The 24,006-nt window shown below is 38.3% G+C and overlaps 1 protein-coding gene, 1 long non-coding RNA gene and 1 other non-coding gene across 4 annotated transcripts in view; 2 read left to right on the top strand and 1 right to left on the bottom strand.

Moving 5' to 3' along the window:
- LOC118354281 (uncharacterized) overlaps nucleotides 1-24,006 on the bottom strand; it is a 42,503-nt gene that overhangs the window by 1,217 nt on the left and 17,280 nt on the right. The gene's annotated exons all lie outside the window — the stretch shown is intronic.
- The window catches only part of RHOBTB3 (Rho related BTB domain containing 3), a 54,664-nt gene that overhangs the window by 20,895 nt on the left and 9,763 nt on the right, over nucleotides 1-24,006 (top strand). For both annotated transcript variants that reach the window (XM_049108204.1, XM_025438186.3), the window contains exons 6-10: nucleotides 802-1,167; nucleotides 9,230-9,342; nucleotides 12,556-12,676; nucleotides 17,303-17,476; nucleotides 19,786-19,952. In XM_049108204.1, coding sequence (XP_048964161.1) covers nucleotides 802-1,167; nucleotides 9,230-9,342; nucleotides 12,556-12,676; nucleotides 17,303-17,476; nucleotides 19,786-19,952 — 941 coding nt within the window. The remainder of the gene's footprint in view (nucleotides 1-801; nucleotides 1,168-9,229; nucleotides 9,343-12,555; nucleotides 12,677-17,302; nucleotides 17,477-19,785; nucleotides 19,953-24,006) is intronic.
- LOC112654193 (small nucleolar RNA SNORA62/SNORA6 family) lies at nucleotides 21,495-21,647 on the top strand. Its single transcript, XR_003132856.1, has one exon. It is a non-coding gene; the product is annotated as a small nucleolar RNA SNORA62/SNORA6 family (small nucleolar RNA).

Here is a 24,006-nt window from a genome sequence, read left to right as displayed (position 1 = left end):
AAAATATTAATTTTAGAATCAAAATAAAATGGTCAAGATGGTTTCAAACAACGGAGTTTAAGACTCCGAGCCCTGGCTTTGGAAGGTTGCAATTTTAATAATGTAATTTTGACAGTTTTTTCCCCCACCAGCATTTCCAAACCCAGGAGGAAGACGACTTCAAATGTGAGGTTGGGTTCTTCAGAACTTGTTCAGTAATTTGCATTTTTTTATCAGGTGAAAGTAAGCACTGATAACCACCAACATACTGAAATTCAGTATTTGGAGAGAGATTTTATTTGGGGACATACAAATACTGAAAAGCACTATTTTTATTGCTCTTAATGGGAATTAGTACAATTTTCATTTGCACTATAAAAAATACAGTATTTCTGTGACTGTTATCTCAGAATAACCAATTTATATGTGTTTACAATTAGATTTTTATACAAAATTGCTGTCTTTGGTAGGTCACAAATGGCCAAGTATTGGCAATTTCATGTGGCTCAACTCAACAATATTAAGAAAATATTATTTGGGAATCCCTGGGTAGCGCAGCGGTTTGGCGCCTGCCTTTGGCCCAGGACGCGATCCTGGAGACCCGGGATCGAATCCCACGTCGGGCTCCCGGTGCATGGAGCCTGCTTCTCTCTCTGCCTGTGTCTCTGCCTCTCTCTCTCTCTCTCTCTGATGACTATCATAAATAAATAAAATTTAAAAAAAAAAAAAAGAAAATATTATTTTGTCGTGCTTAAAAGAAACCTGAAATGATTGTGTAGACCTAAAGAATAACTTATCACTTTTATTTTGTTTTTGAAACAGAAAAAATGCCTGTCTTAAAGGCTGAAGCATCGCATTATAACTCTGATTTAAATAACTTGCTGTTCTGCTGCCAGTGTGTGGACGTGGTATTTTACAACTCAGATTTAAAGGAAGTTGCTGAGGCCCACAAGATTGTTCTGTGTGCCGTAAGCCATGTTTTCATGCTACTTTTCAATGTGAAGAGTCCCGCTGACATTCAGGATTCCAGTATCATCCGGACAACCCAGGACCTCTTCAGTATAAACAGAGACACTGCATTTCCAGGTGCTAGCCAGGATTCTCCAGGCAACCCGCCCTTACGTGTCATTGTTAAAGACGCCCTCTTCTGTTCCTGTTTATCGGACATTCTGCGCTTCATTTATTCAGGTATCCTGTTAAATGGTTCTGGTATATTCTCTTAAGTTTTTGAAAGGAACCATGTCTCTGGTCCTCAGGTGTATTGGTTAGTGTCACATTTATCTTCTTTCTATCATCTGAGGTAAGGATTATGATCCTAACATGAAATAGTCTTTGTGGTATATATATGTAAATTGTTCAAGCTTTCCATCTTCCTTGTAAGTTTATTTGCCTTGGTTTTACATCTACTTGTGAAAATAACTTCTTTTCCTCCTGAGCAGATATGTTAGTATTTTAAATATCCAAAATGTGAAAACACTAGAATTTATCGTCTAGTCTAACTCTAAAGAAACAAGATTTTCAAAGTGTGAATGAAAATAAGTATCTACATCTTTTAAAAATACTTATTTATTTTAGAGAGAGACAGCAAGAGAGAGAGAGGGTGTGCAGAAGCATGCACAAGAGAGAGCATGAGCGAAGGAAGGGGCAGAGGGAGAGAGGAAGCCAACTCCCCAATGAGCGAGGAGCCCAATGTGGGGCTTGGTCTCAGAACCCTGAGATTATGACCCTGAGATCATGACCTGAGCCAAAACCAAGAGTCAGATGCTTAACCGACTGAGTCACCTACATGCTTCAGTATCTGCATCTTAAAAGCTGGCTATTTATTCACTTTTCTGTTTTACTCTTAGATTTTGGATATAATTGAGAGAATTTAGCAAAGTACCTGCATTCAGTTTAGGAACTGGAAATAATACCTGAAGTTAGTTTAAGGCTGAGATCTGATCAACCTTGGCTGTTTTATTTTATTTAATTAGTTTGCTTATTTTGAAGATTTTATTTTTAGGTAATCTTGGCCCCAAGTGTGGGTCTTGAACCCACAACCCCAAGATCAAGAGTCACACACTCTACCAACTGAGTCAGCCAGGCACCGCAACTTTGACTAGTTTATATTTTACTTTTTTTTCTTACTGTGTGCTTATCTTTTTAAGATAGGGCTTATCAATTATTTTTCCTCTTGTCCTATTTATTTATTTATTTATTTATTTATTTAAGATTTTATTTATTTTTTCATGATAGAGAGAGACAGAGGCAGAGAGAGGCAGAGACACAGGCAGAGGGAGAGGCAGGCTCCATGCAGGGAGCCTGATACGGGACTCGATCCCGGGACTCCAGTATCACGCCCTGGGCCAAAGGCAGGCGCTGAACTGCTGAGCCACCCAGGGATCTCCTCTCTTGTCCTTTTAAATACTTGTTATATTTAAAAATATATTTTAAAAAACAGAAGTTTTATCTGAGTCATTTTTGCCAGTGCATTGAAGGTATCACTGCTATATTTTAAAATTTATATATTTTATATATATATATTTTATTTTATATAAAATATTTATATATTTTAAAAAATAGAAGTTTTATCTGAGTCATTTTTGCCAGTGCATTGAGGGTATCACATCCAAGTGTCCCATTTAAGAATGGAAAATAATTGATATAAAATGATTTTTAAAGAAAGCATCTAAATAGAAAATTTCTGAGACCTTTCTTTAATTTTTCACTTGGAATCATGTACTGATGAAATATTAAGTTAAGGTCACTCCTCTGGAATGTGGATGGAGAAACATTTATAATCTATTTTTAGACTTCAGAATGGGGGACAGATACGTTTATAAAGGTTTGCAAATAAAGTGCTGTTTCATATTTGTAAGAAACTTTTGGGTAGTCTTCATTTGAAATAATTGATGTTAAAATAATATTTTTTCATTTGGGCTTTTGTTACATAGTTTTATTATAAGTTAAAATAAAAATTAATGGTTTAAAAAAGTACAGTATGAAGTATATTGATTTCATATTGCAGTATGAAGATTTAAGTGGATTTAAATGTATATATATATATATGAGGGTGCCTGGCTGGCTCAGTCAGTAGCTAGAGCATACACTTCTTGATGTTGGGTTCTTGAGTTCATCCCCACATTGGGTGGAGAGATTACTTAAAGATAAGTTTAAAAAAAACCTCTCTGTATATACCTGTACCTACATAGGGGTAGAATGGTGGTGGTAGGTCTTAAACCCATTATTCAGTGAGTATTGGCTTAGAAGAGGCATAAATAACCACTCCTACAGAGCACACCAACACAGTGCCTTCAACATCGCAGGTTTTGTGTTGGTTGAATTAATGAGTAGACTCTAGTAGCTGTGAATCATTGCACGAATAAAACAGACTAGTGAAACACTTCATTTAGTACTACAGTTTTCCATGTTTAAACTTTGAGTCTCACAGCTTAGAATCTAAGGCTAATTCTGAAAAACAAAAATGTTTATATTTTAAAAGTAAAAATGTCTTTAATGATGTTTAGAGAACTATGAAGTGTTTGACTTTTCAATGAGGTTACTGTTGAAATTATGAGTTACTCAGCAAGTTTACTACAGTATCTATTGAATACCTTCAAAGGCACATGAACACTTTGAAGTCAGTTATATCCTCTTTAACAAGGTAGCAATAAAAGTTAGTTGTATCTCCAGTGACAGACCTGCTTGTCTATTTTGCAGAGAGTTACTTCTTTTTAAGTTGCAAAATTAATACATGTAGATGGAAGAAAAGGGGAAGGAAAACGAGTCCTTTCCTCAGCCCCCTTTTGGGAAACATGCATTAAGGAAAATGTAATCTTTAGTAACTGCTGTTTTCCAGGAACCACACAGTTTGCCATGGCTGGAGCATAGCGGGAGGTGAAGGCTTGCAGGCGACGAGGCTGGCAAGCTGACTGGAAGCTGTTCATAGAAGCTGTTCTAGAATTCTAAGCATGATCAGACTGGGCTTTGGCAAGCTCATCTCTGATGACAGTAGGAGGACAGAGTAGAGCAGGCAAGACAAGAGTTTAATAAGGAAGTGCCGTTACTCTGGAGATCAACCTCAGGAAGGCCATTATTCTGACAACAGGTGTAGGTGCTACCGCTTGTCCGTCATTTGGACCAGTGCTTTTCAAATTGATATGCATGCAAGTGAGCTAGGAATCTTGTTCATGTGCAGATTCTTTTTTTTATTTTTAAGATTTTATTTATTTACTAGAGAGAGAAGAGAGCATGAGCAGGGAGAGAGGCAAAGAGAAGAGGAAGCAGACTCCCCGCTGACCAGGAAGCCCAACATGGGGCTCGATCCCAGGACCCTGAGATCATGACCTCAGCCGAAGGGAGGTCTGAGTTGAGGCAGACACTTAACCAACTGAGCCCCCCAGGCGCCCCTCAGGTGCAGATTCTGAGTCAGTAGGCCCACGGGTGGGGCATGAGGTTCTGCATTTAGCAGTCTCCCAGGTAATGCTGATGCTTTGGACTACATGCTCTGGGAAGAACTGGGTGCCAGGCACAGCCAGGGGAATAAGAGCCTGGCATTTAGTCTAGAGGCCCAGCAGAGGGACCCAGTTATCAGTCTCAGGGCACAAAGTCAGAATGGGGTCAGCTGCAAGACTGACTCATGGGAGTTCTTGGGAACTGGAGCCCCTGCCTGAGGGTGGGGCAGGTGGGTGCTTTGTGGACAGGTGAAAACTAAATGAGCCTGGAAATAGCAGTTAGAGGCAGAGGTGCATCATCATGGCAAGGAAAGCTTGCTACGGCCCTTGACCACTTCAGAGCCCAGGCTTCCCAACCTGACACGGAGCTGTTGCATTTCTGCTCTGTTTGTTCTCTCCTTGTATGTCAAGAACCAGAGAAGAGGTGGTGTCAGGTAAGAGCTGGGCCACAGACCATTGACCTGAGGCTTCAGGGAGACCCCAATGCTTTGAGGAGCAGGGAAAATAAATGCTTTAGCAGGTACTTACTACTTATACTGTATTTATGGAGTATAACCTCAGACTCAAACAAAAGTGATGTTTAAATTGTCTTTTTTTAAAATTATGTTTAAAAAGATACTAAAGTTGTATTTGTATGGTAAAGACAAGTTTGTAAAAATGGAGAAAATTAGTTAAGAAAAAAAAATCACAATTCCTACTCTTCAGATGTCTAAACACTTATTGTTTTGTTTTATCCTCTAGTCTTTGTGCATAGATTACCGTTTATTTAGGAAATATTTTTTTATCAGGGGCACCTGGATGGCTCAGTCCGTTAAGTGTCTGCCTTCGGCTCAGGTCATGATCTCAGGGTCATGGGATCAGCCCCACATTGGGCTCCCAGCTCAGCGAGGATTCTGCTTCCCCTTCTCTGTCTGCCCCTCCCCCTGCTTATGTTCTCTCTCTTGCATGCTCACTCTCGAATAAATAAAACCTTTAGGAAAAAAAATATTTTTTATCAAATCAAAGGAAAATTTTAAGCGCGCGCGCACACACACACACACATATATATATATTTAGAGACTTTAATAAAGAGGCCAGGCTTATGAAATTTTTTGTTTTGCTTGTTTTTCTTGCTGCTGCTGTTGGTCATTTTAAAACTTTTGAACCGAGCACAAGTTTTAAGACCAGTTATTCAGTGGTTTCCTCATAGAAGCCCTGGCCTACCCACAAGTTATGTTAGGGGGGCAGTGAAGACAGGGGCTGTCTGTACTCATGTCTGTAGGGTTGGTAATGCCAAGGTGAACTCCATAACACAGCATGGCTTGCTCAGGAATATTTGCCCTGAGCAAACATGGACTGAAAAACCATCTTCAATCTATCACCTACTTTTTTTTTTTAACCAAATTACAAAGAATGTCTTAATTTCCTCTAAATAAGATACTTCTTTTTAATCTTCAGGAATTTGAAATTTTTTATATATGTCACTATGGATGTTTGGGTCCTGTATTTAGGAAAGGTCAGTTAAATGGTCTGGTTAACATAAGGCTCCAGTGTATTCTCCTATTCAGGCTTCTAAATAAATAGACACAGTAGAAGTATGTGATTTGTGTATGTTAATTTTCCATTAGATAACAGCTCACACTGTATACTATATAAGGGCCGAAAGACTATTACTCAGAGAGAAAGAGTGAGGCCAGCAGTTTGCGGGCAAGTTTTATTGGCATACGGTGTGACATTCTTGCAATACTTGATAGTCATTATGCTTGCAAATTCCTGACTCACACAATTTCAGATGGTTAGGAATTGAAATGTATGTAAGAGCCTCAGGAATTTTGCTTTGAGCTCTTCATACCACAGATGGCCCTTAGAATTTCACATCTTGTTGAAATGCCACCAGAGTAAATGAACATGTGGAAATGAGTTTTCATCTTCAGCTTGCCTAGTATCTTCCAACTCTTGAAATTATTCTACGGTATGCTCTTTTCTGCACTGCCTAAAAATGCAGCTTGCATGCATGAGTATACCGTGTTCCCTAAGAACCTCAGTCAGTCAGTGCTCTGAGAAGTTAACTAAATAGAAAATCCCAGTCAGTTATGCAAGATGAGTGAGTTCTAGAGATCTGTACAACATCATGGCTATTGTTAACAATACTGTATTGTACACTTAAAATTCTGTCAAAAAGATCACATGTTAGAGGTTCTTCTTTTTAAAGATTTACTTATTTATTTTAGTGGGAGAGAGAGAGCAGGAAGAGGGGCAAATGGAGAGAGAGAATCCTCTAGCAGACTTCTTGCTGGCTATGGAGCCTGATGGGGGCTCAATCCCAAGTCCCCAAGATCATGACCTGAGCCAAAATCAAGTGTCAGACACTTAGCTGACTGAGCCATCTGTAGGCACCCCACGTGGTAAACGTTTTTACCACGATTTAAAAAAGAAAAGAAAGTCTTTAAGTATAAGGATTATTGCTTAATTTGGACCAAAGCATGTCAAAGATGACTCATTAGCATTTCTAATTATAAGAACAGCCCAATCCTTAGAGTGCCCTATAAACTTGTCTTACTTTCATTTTTAGTTACTGAATCTTTCTATGTCTATTCTCAGATAAATGAGTGGCAGAGATAGAACTCCATGACATTTACCTACTGTTAATTTAGGGATTTACCTGCTGTTAATCCCATGTATTTTGACTTAATTCTTGCTTTCTCTCAAATAATATTCTGAAAGGAGATACTGTGTAGGTATTTGTTAGTACAATTTATTTTTTTAGGAGATAATATCTGTTGTCTCCCTTAGCATGTGTGAGTGTAAACTATCAAAAATACCTACTGCTTGCCACATACTGCTGATCCTGGTTTTTGATCATGGGTGAAATGTCTGAAGAACAGTGATCAATAGCACTCTGTGCACCTTAAAGTCATCTATGAGCCTTTTAAAATGATGTCTGGGCTCCAGCCCCAGAAATTCTAGTTTAATTGGTCTGGGAATGATATCTCCTTGATAGTATTTTATGAAAGATCTCGGGTAAATGTAAGGCACAACTATAGCTGACAATCACTGGCATACAGTAAATTCTTTTGATCTGGGTTCTGTTGGATTCTCAGGAGTTCTTTAACTTCTGACATTTTAATATAGACTGTAATGTCTATGTGCGTATGGGAAATTTTCTGGAGACACAGTGCAAAGAATTTAGCAGATTGCAAAAGGAGTATGCGACTTTAAAGTTAAAAATCCTTAGTGCAGAAAAATGAAAACAAAAAACATGGACATTTCTAGATTGCAAACCTTTGGGAATTTGAGGAGGAAGGGGAGATGACAGTGAAGTCAGAAAAAGAGCATCAAAGGTAGGAAGAAGCAGTGGTGTGCTGGAGCTGGCTGGCACTGGCCTGTGAAAGCTGATTGTGTTTATCCCTTCCCAACTCTGCTCTGTAATGTCATGTTGGTGGCATGAATTTGGCCATGGTGGGAATATTTGCACCACAGAGGTTGCAAATAGCCTAGATCAGGGCCCTCTTTCCCTCTCCCACTTTCTAGAAAATATGCAGGTTAAGTAAGAAGTTTAAAGATACTCTAGAGTGCCAAGTGCTACAGGGCTCGACTGTAATGACACCTAAGAGCCACTGGACTATCACTTGACTCTTCAAAGTAGCTTTGAATCAGTTGGCTGAGTCTGGCTGCAATTGCCTAATCTCATTGGTTCAGTAAATCTTTATTATGTGCTCTCTCCACCCCTAATGTCCATGAAGACATCTGGCAAAGTTCTGGATACAGAAAAGGGGACATCAGAAGAAATAGATTGAGAGATCAAAAAGGATCATGAGTTACACAGAGGTGAAATGACTTGCTGAAAGTCACACCAGTAATGAATGGCAGAGATAGAACTAGAGCCTGGGTCTTCCAATTATGCCTGCCCTCCCTACCCCTTGGTTAATTATGTTTTTAGGAGCTAGGACTTCCTATAAGGCATGAAATAGATAGGAGTCATCTCTTCACATATTGTCATCTGAACCATACTTTTGGAAACTTATCAGCATTAAGTACTGGGATTGATTCAGTGAGGAGAAGGCCACTGAGGAGCAGATAGGCTTTTTAGGAAGCTGCTATAAGCCAAGTGAGAGAAGTGCTTAGAGAAAGGAGAACTTTTGTTGACCATCAAATAGTTTTGTAAGACACAGAAGAGGGACTGACAGTGTGGGACAGATGTGAAATGAGCCTAATAAGAGATAGTTTGGAAGTGGGTTGGGGTGAGGACAAGGGCAGGGAGGGACCAGAGGCAGTGATTTGCTCCAGTGCCATGGTCATGTAGCTCAGCAAGACATTATCTGCCTCCCTTCTTCAGGTTGGTTCTGTAGAGATGGCTATTGAACATCCTGATCTGACCCTGACAATGTGCAAGACCTTCTGAATGTATTCTGTTCCTACTGCTTCTTCCTCTACGTCATGGTAGTCACCGTCCTCCATGATTAGGATGATTTAATTCAGTTTAGAAAAAAAAAAAAAAACACACATCGACCTTCTTACTTAGAGCAACTAAATAGTTTGAGTGTAGGAAGGACTACTTGTGATGGCAACTAATATTCTGGCCATTGCTATCATTTTTAGGTGACCGTCTACTGTAAAGAGGTGGCAACCGTCCAGGGGAGGCAGGCTTTAGGTTTTGAGAAATACATTAGGGGAAGGCAAACTGATTTTTTATAAAAATGTGAGAATTGTTTAAATGTTTTAGTGTAATTACAAGGATATGTAAAAAAATACTAAAAGAAGGAACAGTGATATCTAATGAGAAAGCTTCATTTGTATTTACTGTTTTAACATAAAAATCCAACATATATTGTTTGCAGGTGCTTTTCAGTGGGAAGAATTGGAAGACGATATCAGGAAGAAAGTGAAAGATTCTGGGGATGTTTCAAGTGTAATTGAGAAAGTTAAATGCATTTTAAAAACACCAGGAAAGGTAAATTACTTTATTGAAAATCAATTTACCTGGATGTTCTCTGAATTTTAACAAATATACTATGATAAATTAATAATACTGAGTCATGAGAAGAGTCAACAGGGTATAAATAGGTTTTTCCTGAGTCTGTTTTTGCCATTTAAACATTTTAAACACAAATATGTTCTCACTACTTCAGATTTTAATTCATCCTAAGAATTAAAATATGTGTGTTATTGTCTTTAAAATGTTGATTTGTGAATTCCATCCTCTGAAATATTCCCCTAGAGCTCCAGGAATATGCAATCTATGTCAAGAATGAAGGGCTGTTGAATTTGTCCAGCTCCAGTTAAGCTTTCTCCCTTCTCAGAATTCAAGTCCCAGTAGTTTTCAGGAGCAAGGCAGTTTCTTTGTGTGCCTTTTTCAGGAATTCTGAGAAATGTTTAATCAGGTAGGCAGTTAAGGATTTGTTTCTCATCTTGTATAGGTTAAAAATTATAAATTAGGTCAAAGGTTATAAAATACAGACTTTGTGTACAGTCCTAAATGTGTACATGTTTAAACTACAGTCACTTAGGCTGTACAATCTGTAAGGGCTTTAAAAATAAATTTGTTAATTTTAGAGACAACTACATTATACAATTTAGCCAGTGTATTCTTATTTCAGATTCTGTGATAAACAAATTGGCTACAATAGATTAAAAGGTAAGTTATGTGCAGTGCCTACCAGAATATAGGCTTCTATTAAATGTAAGAAAAATTATTATTTCTTCAGTTTTTTATACAGATGGCTTTGTCAATTCTACAACCTAAGTTAATGACATTTTAAATTAATATTTTTTAAATTAAAGCTTTAAAATTGTACTAGCTTTTAATGAAGATTCCTGACTTATTTGTTAAAAAAAAATTAAAGTGATGTAGTATTAAAGGGAAAGGCTTTTCTTATAAGCAGGTATACAGAAACTTCCAGTTTTACAGGGGTATGGTAGGGTGGTAGCTCTCTTGCAATGTAATTCAACTAAGTAATGCATTTGTAGAAACGTGCACATAAAGCTCCATTCTGTTTTTCAGAAGTTCTCTAGATTACTTGTTTATTGACTAGTGAAAAGGTATATACCATATATATCAGTGTTCTGTCCAAACTACTATCTTCCTTTTTTTCCTTCAAATTCAAGGCCTAGATGACAAAGGAATCTGTTTACACAGATTCATGATTGATCTATCAATCAATCTATCCATACATCCATAATATATGCCTACATAGTATTCATGATACACAGATTGATAAACTTTATATGAATGATGAGGACAAAAGTGTTCTAAACCTGAGCCTTTCCTTGAGTGTGATTTTAAACGGTCATTCCTTTGTGTACTGAGAAAAATAATGAATTCCTGTTGAGGAAGAGGAGGCTGGGGGCTATATGATTCTGTGATATTGAACTAAATTCCCTCTTTTATACAGAAGGAGAGATGAGTTCCGTGCTTTCTTCTTATGCTTCCCTAGGGTAAAGATCTCTCTCATTTACCGAGTACAACACAGAGACATAACCTTGAGTTAGGAATCAGGAAATATACATTTAAATTGTGAATTGGCGGGCAGCCCCGGTGGCACAGCGGTTTAGCGCCGCCTGCAGCCTGGGGTGTGATCCTGGAGACGTGGGATGGAGTCTCACATCGGGCTTCCTGCATGGAGCCTGCTTCTCCCTCTTCCTATGTGTCTGCCTCTCTCTCGCTCTCTCTGAATGGATGAATAGATAAATCTTAAAAATAAAATAAAGTAAAATAAATTGTGAATTGGCCATGAATTAATTATTCCTGGCTTTGAGCAAGTCTCCTCAGGACTTTCTGTAAAATGAGGAATAAATGATGATTTCTAAAGCCCTTGCTGGTTCTCAAGTTCTGTGATGCTTTTTGATTTGCTCTGCTTTGTGTGTGGCATTCACCTGAATCCTCTCTACCAATTCCTTTGATATGTAGGTTATATACGGAATCTGAGAATGTGTTTTATAGGACCAGGATTTGTATGATCCTTTTTTGCTTCTTTGCCTTGCTCATAGAAATCATTCTGGAGTGTGTTTCTTTCCTCCTTGTGAGGAAGGAAAATAATTCTGTTTTCCTTTTACCAAATATTCTAACTTCCCACCATAGTGGATTAATCCAGAGTGGAGAGTAGGTGCCATTTTCTTATTGCTACAGGTGTATGCTGGATTATTTCTTAGGAATGAAGCTTTTCATATTCCCTGGATGGCCAAGCAGAGGCCAGAGTTCTGACCCCAGCAGAGGTCCTAATATTCAGCTTGGGAAGTGGGTGGAGGGTGAGGGAAGAGGGGTTGGCCCTCGAATTCTGGGGCTAGAACAAAGGAACGTCTGAAAGATTACTGGAAGAATAAATGAAGCACCAAATCCTGAGTGGGGTGGAGTGGGGGGCTGGAGACCACTCAGTCAGAGGCACTATTACTGGAAGCCACCACCTAGAGCGAGCAGGTATGGGAGCCCAGGAAGGTGTAGTCATGGAAGAAGTTCTCCAGAACTCCAGATCGGAGGTCCAGACAACCTTTTAGAGATGCCAGGAATCCCAGCTGTGGGTAGAAAGACATTTAGGATTATAAGATTGTACATTGAGATGGAGATGAATACGTTCATCACTCTCAGATATTTTAATGTTGATCTAGTACGTACGTAGTAAGACATGATGTGATGGAGGAAATACATATTTCTAAAAATTACAAAATAAATTTTTCTGTGTGTCCTTTTTTAGTTAGTTCATCACTCTCAGATATTTTAATGTTGATCTAGTACGTAGTAAGACATGATGTGATGGAGGAAATACATATTTCTGAAAATTACAAAATAGATTTTTCTGTGTGTCCTTTTTTAGTTAGTGAACATATGAACAGGTTGTATATGTAAACCTATTTTGCTAGGCATTCTATGAGGTTGACTGTTGTCTGTTTCCCAGCTAACAGGGACGTGCGTGGACTCAGGACCCCCATTTCTCTGAGTTTTCCCTTAGCCAGTTCACTCTGTGCTGAGAATGTTAAAACAGTGCAGTGTTGCTCGTTCTCAGGTAGCACATGTAATTCTTGACAGCTATAATCAAGGTGCCAAGGAGGAGGTAATCAGTATTTCTTTAGACATTTAGTACAGTTTTCTAAATTCTCTAACCAACCTTTGTATTTATTACTAGAGCGTATTTTACAACATTTCCTTTTGTATTTTTGTTTTCCCTTATAGATTAATTGTCTAAGGAATTGTAAAACTTACCAAGCCAGAAAACCCCTGTGGTTTTATAACACTTCCCTCAAGTTCTTCCTTAATAAACCAATGCTTGCTGATGTTGTCTTCGAAATACAAGGTATAGTTCAATTTTTACAAAGTTCAGTACTTATTTTTTATTTCTTATTTTCTAACCTAACTTTCTATTTTAGCTTTGAATATTTTGGGTGGAGAAATGTCTATTCTCTAATGCAGGCTATAGATTAATACTGGCTGAATTTCAGCAAAATCTGGGGAAATGAAGTATTTTGTTAAAACAAGGAAAGAAATTTATATTTTCCTAGGTCTGTGGGTTTTTTGTTTTGTTTTGTTTTGTTTGCCCTTACCATATGCTTCATTAACTTTTAGAGACCAGTGTGGAATGGAGATCTGTAATTCCCTCATTGTATATTTTTGTCCCATGTATTTCTTTAAGATACTAGTTATTGAATCATCTGAAACAGCTCCCTTAACCTTATATTACCTGTAACTTATTTACTTCTCTTCCTTTTTATTTGAACAAAAGGAACTAACCATGCGGTGAGGGTCATGCCTGGCTTACATTAGGCATGGATAGATATTGCTACATTTATTCCTCGCAGCACTCTGAGAATTATCACCAAAGCAACTGAGAGCTGCTTTTTATCTCTGTAGGAAAGTAATGCTCCCTAATTTTAATAATGACAAGCTGTTGTAATGCCCATTATTGATTATTCACTTGGATAATTTTGCCACTTCAGTAGATTAAAAGCATAATCTTAAAAATGAATTGTTAAGTACTTTCCCCTATGCAAGAAGGTAGGAGTCGTTTCCAAATGTAATAAGTATTATCTAGAAGTAAGATATAATTCTAATTTTATGAGAGAAATGTATGGCAATTAACAGCCATTTGCTTTTTAAATTTTTCCTCGGAAAGATTCATTTTAACATCTGGCCACTTGCCAAGACAAACAGTGAATTGGAAACTTTCCCAGGTGCCTTCTGATAAGCTACAGTCAGCTCTGTTTGAAATGTGAGCAGGAGACACTGAGAATGGGACAATAAGAGTGACCTTGAAATAAATAAAACATTTTATGGGGGGGGGGGGAAAGCTAGTAAGAGACTGTATTTGCTTATAAATTGCATAGGAGGCCTTCACACCAAACATCATATTAATATAACCTACTGAAAAGCTTTTCAAAAGGAATATGCCACATAGGAAAATATATGTTAAGCGAAAAATAGTGATGTGGAGAATTCTTTCTCCTTATAATCTCTTGCTTTCTTTCACAATTCCACCTCCCGACACTGTTGCAGGTACCTCACCGCACCCCTAGCCATGCAGAGGCTGGCTGTGGGAGGGCTAGTTGTGGGCCTTTGCTGATGTTCTTTGAAGCCTCACAGCTCAGAAACCAAGGCCTCCCGAGGTCGGGAGGTGGGACAAGCAGGCATGGGTGGAAGCAGGGTCTAGCACCAGCTTCTCCGCCATCTGTGGGAGGAGAAGGAAGCCTAGCTTCTGAAGAGTTTGAGGAGGGAGCTCTAGTGTGCAGAAAGGAGCACTATTTCTCCTCTAGAGGCAGGTTGTGCCTACCGTTTGCAACCCTAGCTTCAGCCTTGGCTTTGCATTCCAACCGGCATGTGTCCTTAGGCTGGTCACTTAATGTGTTTTGCTTTATTAAATCTCATTTCCAGAGTGAAGAGGGTGAACCAGATAGCTTCTAAAAGGTCATTTTTAGTGTTAAGTTTGTTGAGGTGGTAGTGACCGGGACTAGAAAGTCCTGTTTGGGATCCTGTGTGGGTGCCTAATTTCGTATTGCAGTGCCTGTGCTACTTTATTACATTTCTGATCCTTTTTTGTTTCCTTGCCTATAAAATGGGGATACTAATTTCTACCTGGAAGAGTGCTCATGAGAATTGAGATATGCTGCATATTAAGGTATATATAAAGGCCTAATGGTACATATTCTGAATCTCTCTCGAACTAGGCAAGTTTCCTGTTTTCAGAGTAAAAATTCTAAAAATTTCATTTTTCAAACTTGGGAAATAATGCAAAGAAGGTATGACAAATGTAGGATTTTATTTCCATGTATAATAAAAACAAAGGACTTTGATAATTTATGTTAAGTTTATTAGAAAACTTGGGCTTTGGAATTTCATTTTACTCTTAAGCACTTTTCCTTAAAAACAAAAGCTTCTAAAACTGTAACAGCAATTGAATACTACAAAGGAAAGATACTTTAGGCCTTTACATTTTCAAAGAATATATTTATCTTTTAACTAGAAAATTGATGCTCCCCCCCTTTAATGCTTCAGCCTTATTGTATTGCTGGTTCGTGTAAGAACCCTGGATTGTGTTCATTGGGCATTTGATACAGTGTTTATGTATTTATACAGTTTATATACTATGTTGAAAATGTGACTATACTGAGGTATTGCATTATAGCTTCATGATAGAACAGTTTACAGGTTCAAACAGTAGGTGGAAAAGGTGAGAAACAGAAGTGATGATTTTTCTGAACTGGAGGTATAATGGTTTTCCAAACCAAATTCAAAGCTTGAAATGAGCTTGACATGCTTTAAGGTATTGGGTATTTTCTTGCTAGTTTTGTAACTCTGTTTTAACTACATTATTAATGGAAAGTTTCTGTTAAAATTCCAAGGTTACTTATCAAATTCCTTCCCCACCTACTCTCCATTTGGTATCTTTGGTCAATCTGAAATCCCTCTGCTTAACCCAAATGAAAGGCTGTCTAGTTTGTTAAGCCATGCTTCTCCTTTTCTTTTTTCCAATAGAGTCCTGCTTCAGATTTTCAAACCTTAGAATCACAATCCCAATTTTATTACCTGTTTGGATTCTTTGTGAATTGCTGTGTACAAGGATAATCATTAAATCATGTTTAACCATGGAAACTGGTCATCCCCATCAGTGGACACTGTTCCATTGAGAGCAGGCGGCCTCATGGCAAAAGGGGAGGGAGGGGAAAGAGCCGAGAGGGGATGATGCCTGCTAGCAGGTGTGTGATGAGCTGGTAACGATGTTCACTGTATGTAGCCTCTTTCCCTGCTCTTCTGAGAAGGGCAGTTGTACCAATGATAGCTCTAAGCATTGAGCTCAGAACTATCAATGTTGGGCATTGTTTGTGAATCCTAAGGGATTATTGGTTTTGGGGAAAGTCACTGGGCTTAGGTGAATCTATTCTTTTCTGAATCAGGAAATGTTTTGCTTGGATTTAAAGAAGCTGAAGAATCCAATTACTCTAAATTTTTAAAAAAATTTTAAAAAGATGTGTTGATTTATTTGAGAGAGAGAGAGAGAGACAGAAAGATTTAAGCAGATCCTTTGCTGAGCACAGCGCCCGATGCAGGGCTCGATCTCCTGCCACTGAGCTCACGACCTGAGCTGAAACCAGGAGTCAGATGCTTACCTGACTGTGCCACCCAGGTGCCCCTAATCGTAAAATATATGAGAATATTTTGCATAGCATGGAACATATGCCCCTGAGAGGTGTGAGATTTTAAGCGTGTGTAGGTGAAGACTTGAGCAGAACAGAGTGGTTTGGCTCCTAGAGTTACTTTTGGAAGGCTTTATCATTCCTATTGGCTCTGGCGTCTTCCACCAAACTAAAAGCTTGAGTGCTCCAAAGCAGGGTAGTTTTGTCCTTTAAATCTTTTTAATCTTTAATACTTAACATGGCGATTAGCACATGGTGGGTGCTTAGTAATGATGTGTCAAATTGATCTAGACTGAACTGAAGGTTCTGAAGGCTCGCTGTGGATTCATGGTTTCCTGAGGTGCTGAGAGTGATGAGAACTGCTTTTCCACCGAGTGCCATCTGGTGATGCCTCAGTATGATGGCACCATAGCTGGACAGCTTAGCAGGCTTTCACTAGAAGTCCGTTTAGTTTAATAAGCCTCAGAGAAGGGTATGAGCTGAGGAGCCTTTAAAATGTAAAGTAGGTCTGGCTCTCCCAGAAGCTGCACTGTTCCCTGAGGAGGTAGTACACTAGAGGGACATGTGGGGACCGGGTCATCCCTTCCAGATTTTCCATAATGTCTGAAATGCTCCCGTTGGCTCCACAAAAGAGCCTCTTGCCGTACTTGCTGTAGCAAATGGACTGCTTAGACCAAGGGATGGTTCCCTTTCTACAGTTTCCTCTTTCTGATTGAGTGTGTCCAAGAAGGATACTAGCAGTGTTTTCTTAGGAGGCACATGGGTAAGAATGAATGATGATATTTCAAGCCAATTGGAAAAGATACATGTTTCATAATAAAAACAAGAAGCAAGGGGATCCCTGGGTGGCTCAGCGGTTTAGCACCTGCCTTTGACCCAGGGCATGATCCTGGGGTGGGTCCCGGGATTGAGTCCCACGTTAGGCTCCCTGCATGGAGCCTGCTTCTCCCTCTGCCTGTGTCTCTGCCTCTCTCTCTCTGTGTCTCTCATGAATAAATAAATTTTTAAAATCTAAAAAAAAAAGCAAAATATATCATTTTGGTGTTTCCATCTTCAGAAAATGCAAACTAAGTAACAAATAATTGCCTCTCATAAATTGTTAATTTCAAAATCAACTTTTGAGCTCTGTTTTTCAACTAAAAACTAAAGAGTTTTGGGTATCTCCCCAAACTTTGCTTTCTAACATCAGCTTAGCTGCCCCTAATGTGATACCACTCTAATTAAAAGGGAAATTGCTAGAATAACAACTCTACAAGGTAATGTAACTTAGCTTTATTTCCTTTTGAACCTTGCAGGTACAACAGTGCCAGCCCACAGGGCCATCCTGGTGGCCCGTTGTGAAGTGATGGCAGCCATGTTTAATGGGAATTACATGGAAGCAAAGAGTGTTCTGATTCCAGTTTATGGTGTTTCCAAAGAGACTTTCTTGTCATTCTTAGAATACTTATACACAGACTCCTGTTGCCCAGGTGAGCAGTATAAATATTAAATAATATTTCACAATTTTTTGTTTCTTTGTAACTCATTTTGATAAATAGCTCTCTGTGAATTTTGTTTTGCTTAAGATTTATCAGAGCTGACATCATGGAATGTGCTAGTCAGGTAGAGGTGATTGGGTCAACAATGGACCAACAATGGACTTTCAATCACTTCTACATCCCAGTCAGCCCCAACAGTGTGATGATTATGTGGACAGCCTAGAAATAGAGGTGCTTTGTGATACCCAGGGACTAATCCTACAGATTGGGAGAGAGAGCTTCTTGGAGCACCATCCCTTCCATAAAGAGAAGAGGTTTGGGCAGCTGTTTTTATGGTTCTCGCTTGTGATTGAGGTACTTTTAAGGACTTTGAAAATTCTGAGACCCCTTGGTCATCTCTGTGGCTCAGAGAATGTGGAGTTTTTAAAAGACTTCTGACTTGTCCTAAAGTCATACTTTCCTTAAGGTAACTTCTCGAAAGACTTTTCCTAAGATGTTTAGGATGCCCAGTGGACTGCAGGATTTATTTCCCTATTTACTGACTTAGGACTATCTTTGACTAAAAACTAGTCCTCTTTGGCAGCTATCGGTTGGAACAAATCTTGCAGGTTTTTTCTAGCTGGAGTCTCCTTGGAGAAATTGCAAAATCCTTTCAACAGCCCCAGAGCCTTGGGATGCCAGCATGGAAGCACCATTAATTCATCCTCAGCCACTAGATGGCTCCCGCCACAAGCACAACTTATTCTAGCCTTGGTGGTTTCCTTACTCAAGGAACCCAAGAGCTGAATCACGGAACCTGGTCAGCTACTACAGCAAATATAAAAAGAAAACACATTTCAGACCATTTCTCTCTTCAGAGTTATTGCTTTCACTTTTATATTATGAAGATTTCCAACATTTGTTGTTAAAATCTCTTAAATTTTAAACAAGTCATGAGGACTCTAGTGAAAGGTTTTAGAAGTTAAAAAAAAAGTCCTTTTTTTAACTAAATTCTGTCTGGCAGCCAGCTGTAGAGTACTTGGAACCAGTTATAGCTGATACTGTCAGTATTATGTTTTTGCTTAATAAAACTGAAAGTATCGATTCTCATCAGAGTGCATGTTCTTGTTTATTTTATCATAATACTGGCAAATTTGTATATTAAATGAAAATTTTGACCCAGACTTTTTTAATTTATTTTTTTATTTTTTTGACCCAGATTTAAAATGATAAAATTTAGCTTCTCAGTCTTCTTCCCACTAGAGTAATTGAAGCTTCAAATTTTGAGTCTTCTCTTGCTAGTTAGAAAAAATAGAGAAGCACTAATAGGACAAAACACTTTAAAACTTGGTAAAAGGTGTGAGGAGAAAATGAGTCAAAATGAATAATCAGAAAGTAGATCAGTACTACAATGTTTGCATTGGGAAATGGCAGAAAGAAAGGTAATCTTTTCATTGTGTTAAGTATTGATCATACAGTGTTCTTGGTTCCTAGCTACAAAACACTGCAAATAATTTAGGAGAGATTAGAAAGAGAATTGCCTGAAAAATCACTTATAGGAAAGTTAAAAAAAACAAAAACATAAATAACCTGAGCGATTCCAGGGGTTAAGGGAAGGGGGAAATGGGGAGTTATTGCTTTAATGGGTACAGCTTCAGTTTGGGAAGAAGAAAAAAATTCTGGAGATGGATGATGGTGATGGTTGCACAACAATGTGAATGTACTTTAATGCCATTCAGCCGTACACTTTAAAATGGTTAATGATAAATTTTATGTTATGTTTATTTTACCTCAATAAAAACAACAAACCAGGGACTAAAGCCAGGAGAAGAAAAATTGCAAGGATTTCATTGAGCTAGCCGAAAGAATTACATAATAGGCTCGGAATTGATTATTAAGGGCAATTGTAGAATCACCTCTGAAGAACTAAAAAAACAACAAAAATTCTCTTTGGAATATGAAGACTTAAATAATTAATTCTTTTTAAAATAGCATAATAGGAAGTACCTATTGTAGAGGCTCAGTTAACGGAGTGTGTGACTCGATCTCGGAGTTATGAGTTCGTACCACGCATTGGGTGTAGAGATCAGTTAAAAACCAAATCTTTAAAAATAAATAAGTAAATAAGGTGACATAATAGTGTAGAATGCAGACTCACTCCTTCAAGGCTTTTTCTGTGCATTCTGTTGCACGTTGGATGTACATTGTTGTGTAGCATGTTGTAGCATTGTTATATTGTTGTTGGTTTGCTTTTTGTTGTTTTAGGTCATAAAAGAAATGGCTTTATTGACCATTTTCTCTTATTTCCCTTCCTGCATCAGCTGGCATTTTCCAGGCTATGTGTCTTCTGATCTGTGCTGAGATGTATCAGGTGTCCCGACTGCAGCACATCTGTGAGCTCTTCATCATCACACAGCTGCAGAGCATGCCGAGCAGGGAGCTGGCATCCATGAACCTGGATATAGTTGACCTGCTCAAAAAAGCCAAGGTAATTGCCCCCATGTATCAGGTTGTTCGACTTTTTTTTTAGTCTTCTAAAAATTAAACTACTTTTTAAAAATTTCTGCTTGTTGAGAGATACATCAGTGTTTGTCTCAGTTTGGAAGTTTGGCCAAATGAGGTTAAAGTGCCCTCACAACAATTTCTGTGACTAGGTAACTTCAAAGCATTGGATTTTTGAGTAGTTTTTTTCTAAGAAAGAAGGGTTTGCTGATAGGAAATTTTTCAACTGAATAGTGGCCTGTGTGAGAGTCATTTGAGTATGGTGCTTTATTGTGCCATATGGGCATTATAGGACATAGAACTATTGCAAGGATTTCGTTGAGCTAGCCGAAAGAATTACATAATAGGCTCGGAATTGATTATTAAGGGCAATTGTAGAATCACCTCTGAAGAACTAAAAAAACAACAAAAAGATTCTCTTTGGAATATGAAGACTTAAATAATTAATTCTTTTTAAATAGCATAATAGGAAGTACCTATTGTAGAGGCTCAGTTAACGGAGTGTGAATTTTCCCCAAAGCAGTCACATCTTAGGGTTCCTGAAAGAAAAATGACAGAATTGGTCATTCATACTGATAGAGATGGTTGGGCTAAACTCATTTATTTGTTCATTTGTTCATTCTTTCACTTCATGGACTTGTTTTGAAGTTCTCAGTTGTTTGTAGGAGGTATTGCTGGACTTCATAAATCCTTTCAAAATGCCGTTTGTTCATATCTCTCATGATATCATGAATACATTCAGTAAAAATGTTTGTGTTGAGAATCACTATAGTGCACCATACTTTCTGGCTTCTTCTATGCTTAGGACATTTTTAAGAATTATATTGCTATACATTCTAGGAAACAGAGTTTACACAGTTAATCTAATTGTGAGTAACTGCAGTTACAAAGACCCTGGAATATGAATCTGACAAAGGACTGGGCCCATCTATAGGTAAACTAGGTTTGCGATTTTGAAATCTAGAACCTGCTGCAGATGTTGTGCCACGTAGAGATCTATTATCTCCTCATTCTCACTAAAGGCGAAGCAGGAAGTTTATCCAGATGCATCGTCCTACCCTTGGTTATTCTACTATTCCATCCCCTGCCCTATGACAGTTTTAGGGCATGCAGCAGTCATGGAATATAAAGTTGTATATTGAACTTGCAGTAGGCTGAACCTTCTAGGTCTTTTTTATAGGAATATATTTGATCCATCATTGGTGACAGGACTTTGTAAAATATTATTGGCTATCCCTATCAATTTTGACATCCAGTATTAGAAAAATATGACAACTTTGTCTTCAAGTTATGGAGCCATATAATGGAGCAAAGGACAGACTGACCACCAAAAGCTTGCCTCCAGATTGAGATGAATACATTAAGCAACGTGTATTTCTGGACATAGAAGGGAATTCATTTAAAGCATCTAGGTCTTCTCCTACTGTCTCCTTAACTGTTTTGGAGTTCATTTCTTTCATAATCAAGTCTTAAGACCTTGTATATTTAATTTTAAGGATTAAAAACAAATTTAAAAACCGAGTAACCTTCTGCACAGTGTTGGATCTTGGAGCTGAGGCCGCTGGCTGGCCGTTGAGCTCACAAGTGTAGGTAGTGTGCACACGAGGGCCACGTTTTCTGCTAACACCACAAGTGTCTCTGGGCCAACGAGTGGAGTGTAATAGTAATTTTTTTTTTAAGATTTTATTTATTTATTCTTGAGAGAGAGAGAGGCAGAGACACAGGCAGAGGGAGAAGCAGGCCCCATGCATGGAGCCTGATATGGGACTCCATCCCAGGTCTTGGGGATTACGCCCTGGGCTGAAGGTGGCGCCAAACCGCTGAGCCACCCAGGCTGCCCTGTGATAGTAATTCTTGCTACAAGTAAAACAACTCCTCCTCCCCAAACTGAGTAAGCTTGATCTCTCTTTGTAATATATTCACATTGAGCTTGGGATAAATAGCTAACCTCTAGAGTTTAGAATTTCTTTTTCATTCTTCCTGGTATTCTTTACAACCTCAGTTCATTTTTGACATATCATTTTCCTACCGTTCTACCAAGTCTGGCATACTTAAAAAAAAAATGATCACAAGTTTCTCTTGCCTTGTTGTATCCTTCTGGTTCACTCATAAGAGAGCTTCTTGGGTGGTTGCATTGATGCTTCAGCTTGCATGCTTGCACGTATGCACACGTTTCCTCACCAATGTCATTTATGATTGCGTTGTCAGCGGTTCTTCCTGACGTGTTTTCCCTGACTCGGTGGTTTCTGATTATGTAATTATCCTTATTTGTTTCTCTTGGTTTGTAAAGTTTAAGATACCAGCCCTTTTTGAATTTTACTTTTGTTTCTGAAGACTTGTCTGTTTTCTAGGAATAAGTCTCCATTTGCCAGTTTTCCTTTATTCTGTTCCTGGCGGTCCCTCATTTGACAGTTACACATCCAAGATAACAGGATCATTTTCTTCCCCTGTTCTCTTTGAAGTTCCCAGTTTGAGGCTTTAGTTCACCAGTCACTTCATATTGTTGGTCAGAGTTTAGTTAACTTTTCTTGCACTGTTTCTCGACTTCTGGGAGGTGAAAGCATCTTTCAGCAGAATTAGACTTTGAATAGCTTTCTGAATAATCAAAATTCCCAAACACTCCATTGTCATCTCTGCTAGTTCTGCACAGTTTATCAGGAAAGCATCCTTCATACCTTTGATATAGTTGAGCAGTCTTACTTCTGCTTCCCTTCCCCCTAACATCTCCCAATTCTTTACCATGACTCTACCTTCAAGTTCATCTGTTTCCATGAAGTTGAACTCTTAACATGTAAGACAAGCTTCTTTCCCTTAATCAGATTGATTCCTTGGAAATCAGGTAGACATCTCCTTATCTCTGCTCCCTTTTAAGCATGGACTAGCTGAACTTCAGTGATTCTTGTGAAGTCCTGTTAACCAGATTAAAGTTTTAATCTCAGTATTTTACTTCTAATCTGCATGTTAATGCTTGGTGCCTCAGGCCCCCACTTTTGTTTCTGATCTTTTCCTTGTGAGTTTCTGGGTATTTTCTCCACCATTATTCTTCTTCACAGAGCTATTAAATGTTATAGCATTTGGTATATAGTATTTTTGAAGCTTTTCTTTTTTATTCTGTTGTTTATTTCAGTTTAAACCTGGTTTGTTAAGGTCGCCTGGGTGGCGAGGTCAGTTAAACATCAAGCTCTTGGATTCCGCTCAGGTTGTGAGATCCCTGAGTCAGGCTCTGTACTCAGTGGAGAGTCTGCTGGAGGTTCTCTCCCTCAGCCCCTCACACTCGTGTGTGTGTGTGTGTGTGTGTGTGTGTGTGTGTACTTTCTCAAATAATTAAATTGTAAAAAAAAGAAAAAAAGAAACCTGCTTTATCAGGTTTGGACATTTTCTTCCAAAAAAGTAGTTATTACAGTGAACTGTTTTCTGTCTCTTGCTAAGAACCTACAATTATATCTTAAGTCTTGATCAAAAATAAAACTCTGCATTTTAACCATGTTTTTGTAGCCAGCTATTCATTTCTGTGAACTTCCTTCTCTTTCAAGTCACAGCCTTTAGGCAATGTTCTGAACTTTTGTTTGTAGGTTATCTGCTTTGGGTTAATTATCTGATAGTGCTGGTGGCCTCTGTTAAAATAGGTACACATTTTGGTTCTATCTCTATGAGATCACTCACATTTATCTGCTAAAAGTTAAGGTGAATAAAAATTGTTAAGATGCGTTGTGGAATTTGGTGAACCATTAAATGTCTTGCAATTCAAAAATTCTGTTATTGTATAATGAAAATTAGGGGAACCTATGTATTCACATGTGAAAATATTCCCACATTATAACTTTTTAAAAGACCTCTTTTTTGAGTTTTTTCCTTAAGATTTGAGATTATAAATCTTTCTTCGGTTAGCATTCCTTATTGCTTATAAAATGTTTTTGAGTTTCCCTAAAATAGCAATATTTATCTTAAAGGTAGAAATAAGCTAAATGTCCATCAACAGATGAATTAATAAATGAAATGTGGTATATACTTATGGTGGAATATTACTCAGTCCTAAAAAA

This window comes from Canis lupus, chromosome 3, assembly GCF_003254725.2.
Source record: "Canis lupus dingo isolate Sandy chromosome 3, ASM325472v2, whole genome shotgun sequence".
In the NCBI taxonomy this organism is placed as follows: domain Eukaryota; kingdom Metazoa; phylum Chordata; class Mammalia; order Carnivora; family Canidae; genus Canis; species Canis lupus.
This window is presented reverse-complemented; position numbering and strand designations above follow the sequence as displayed.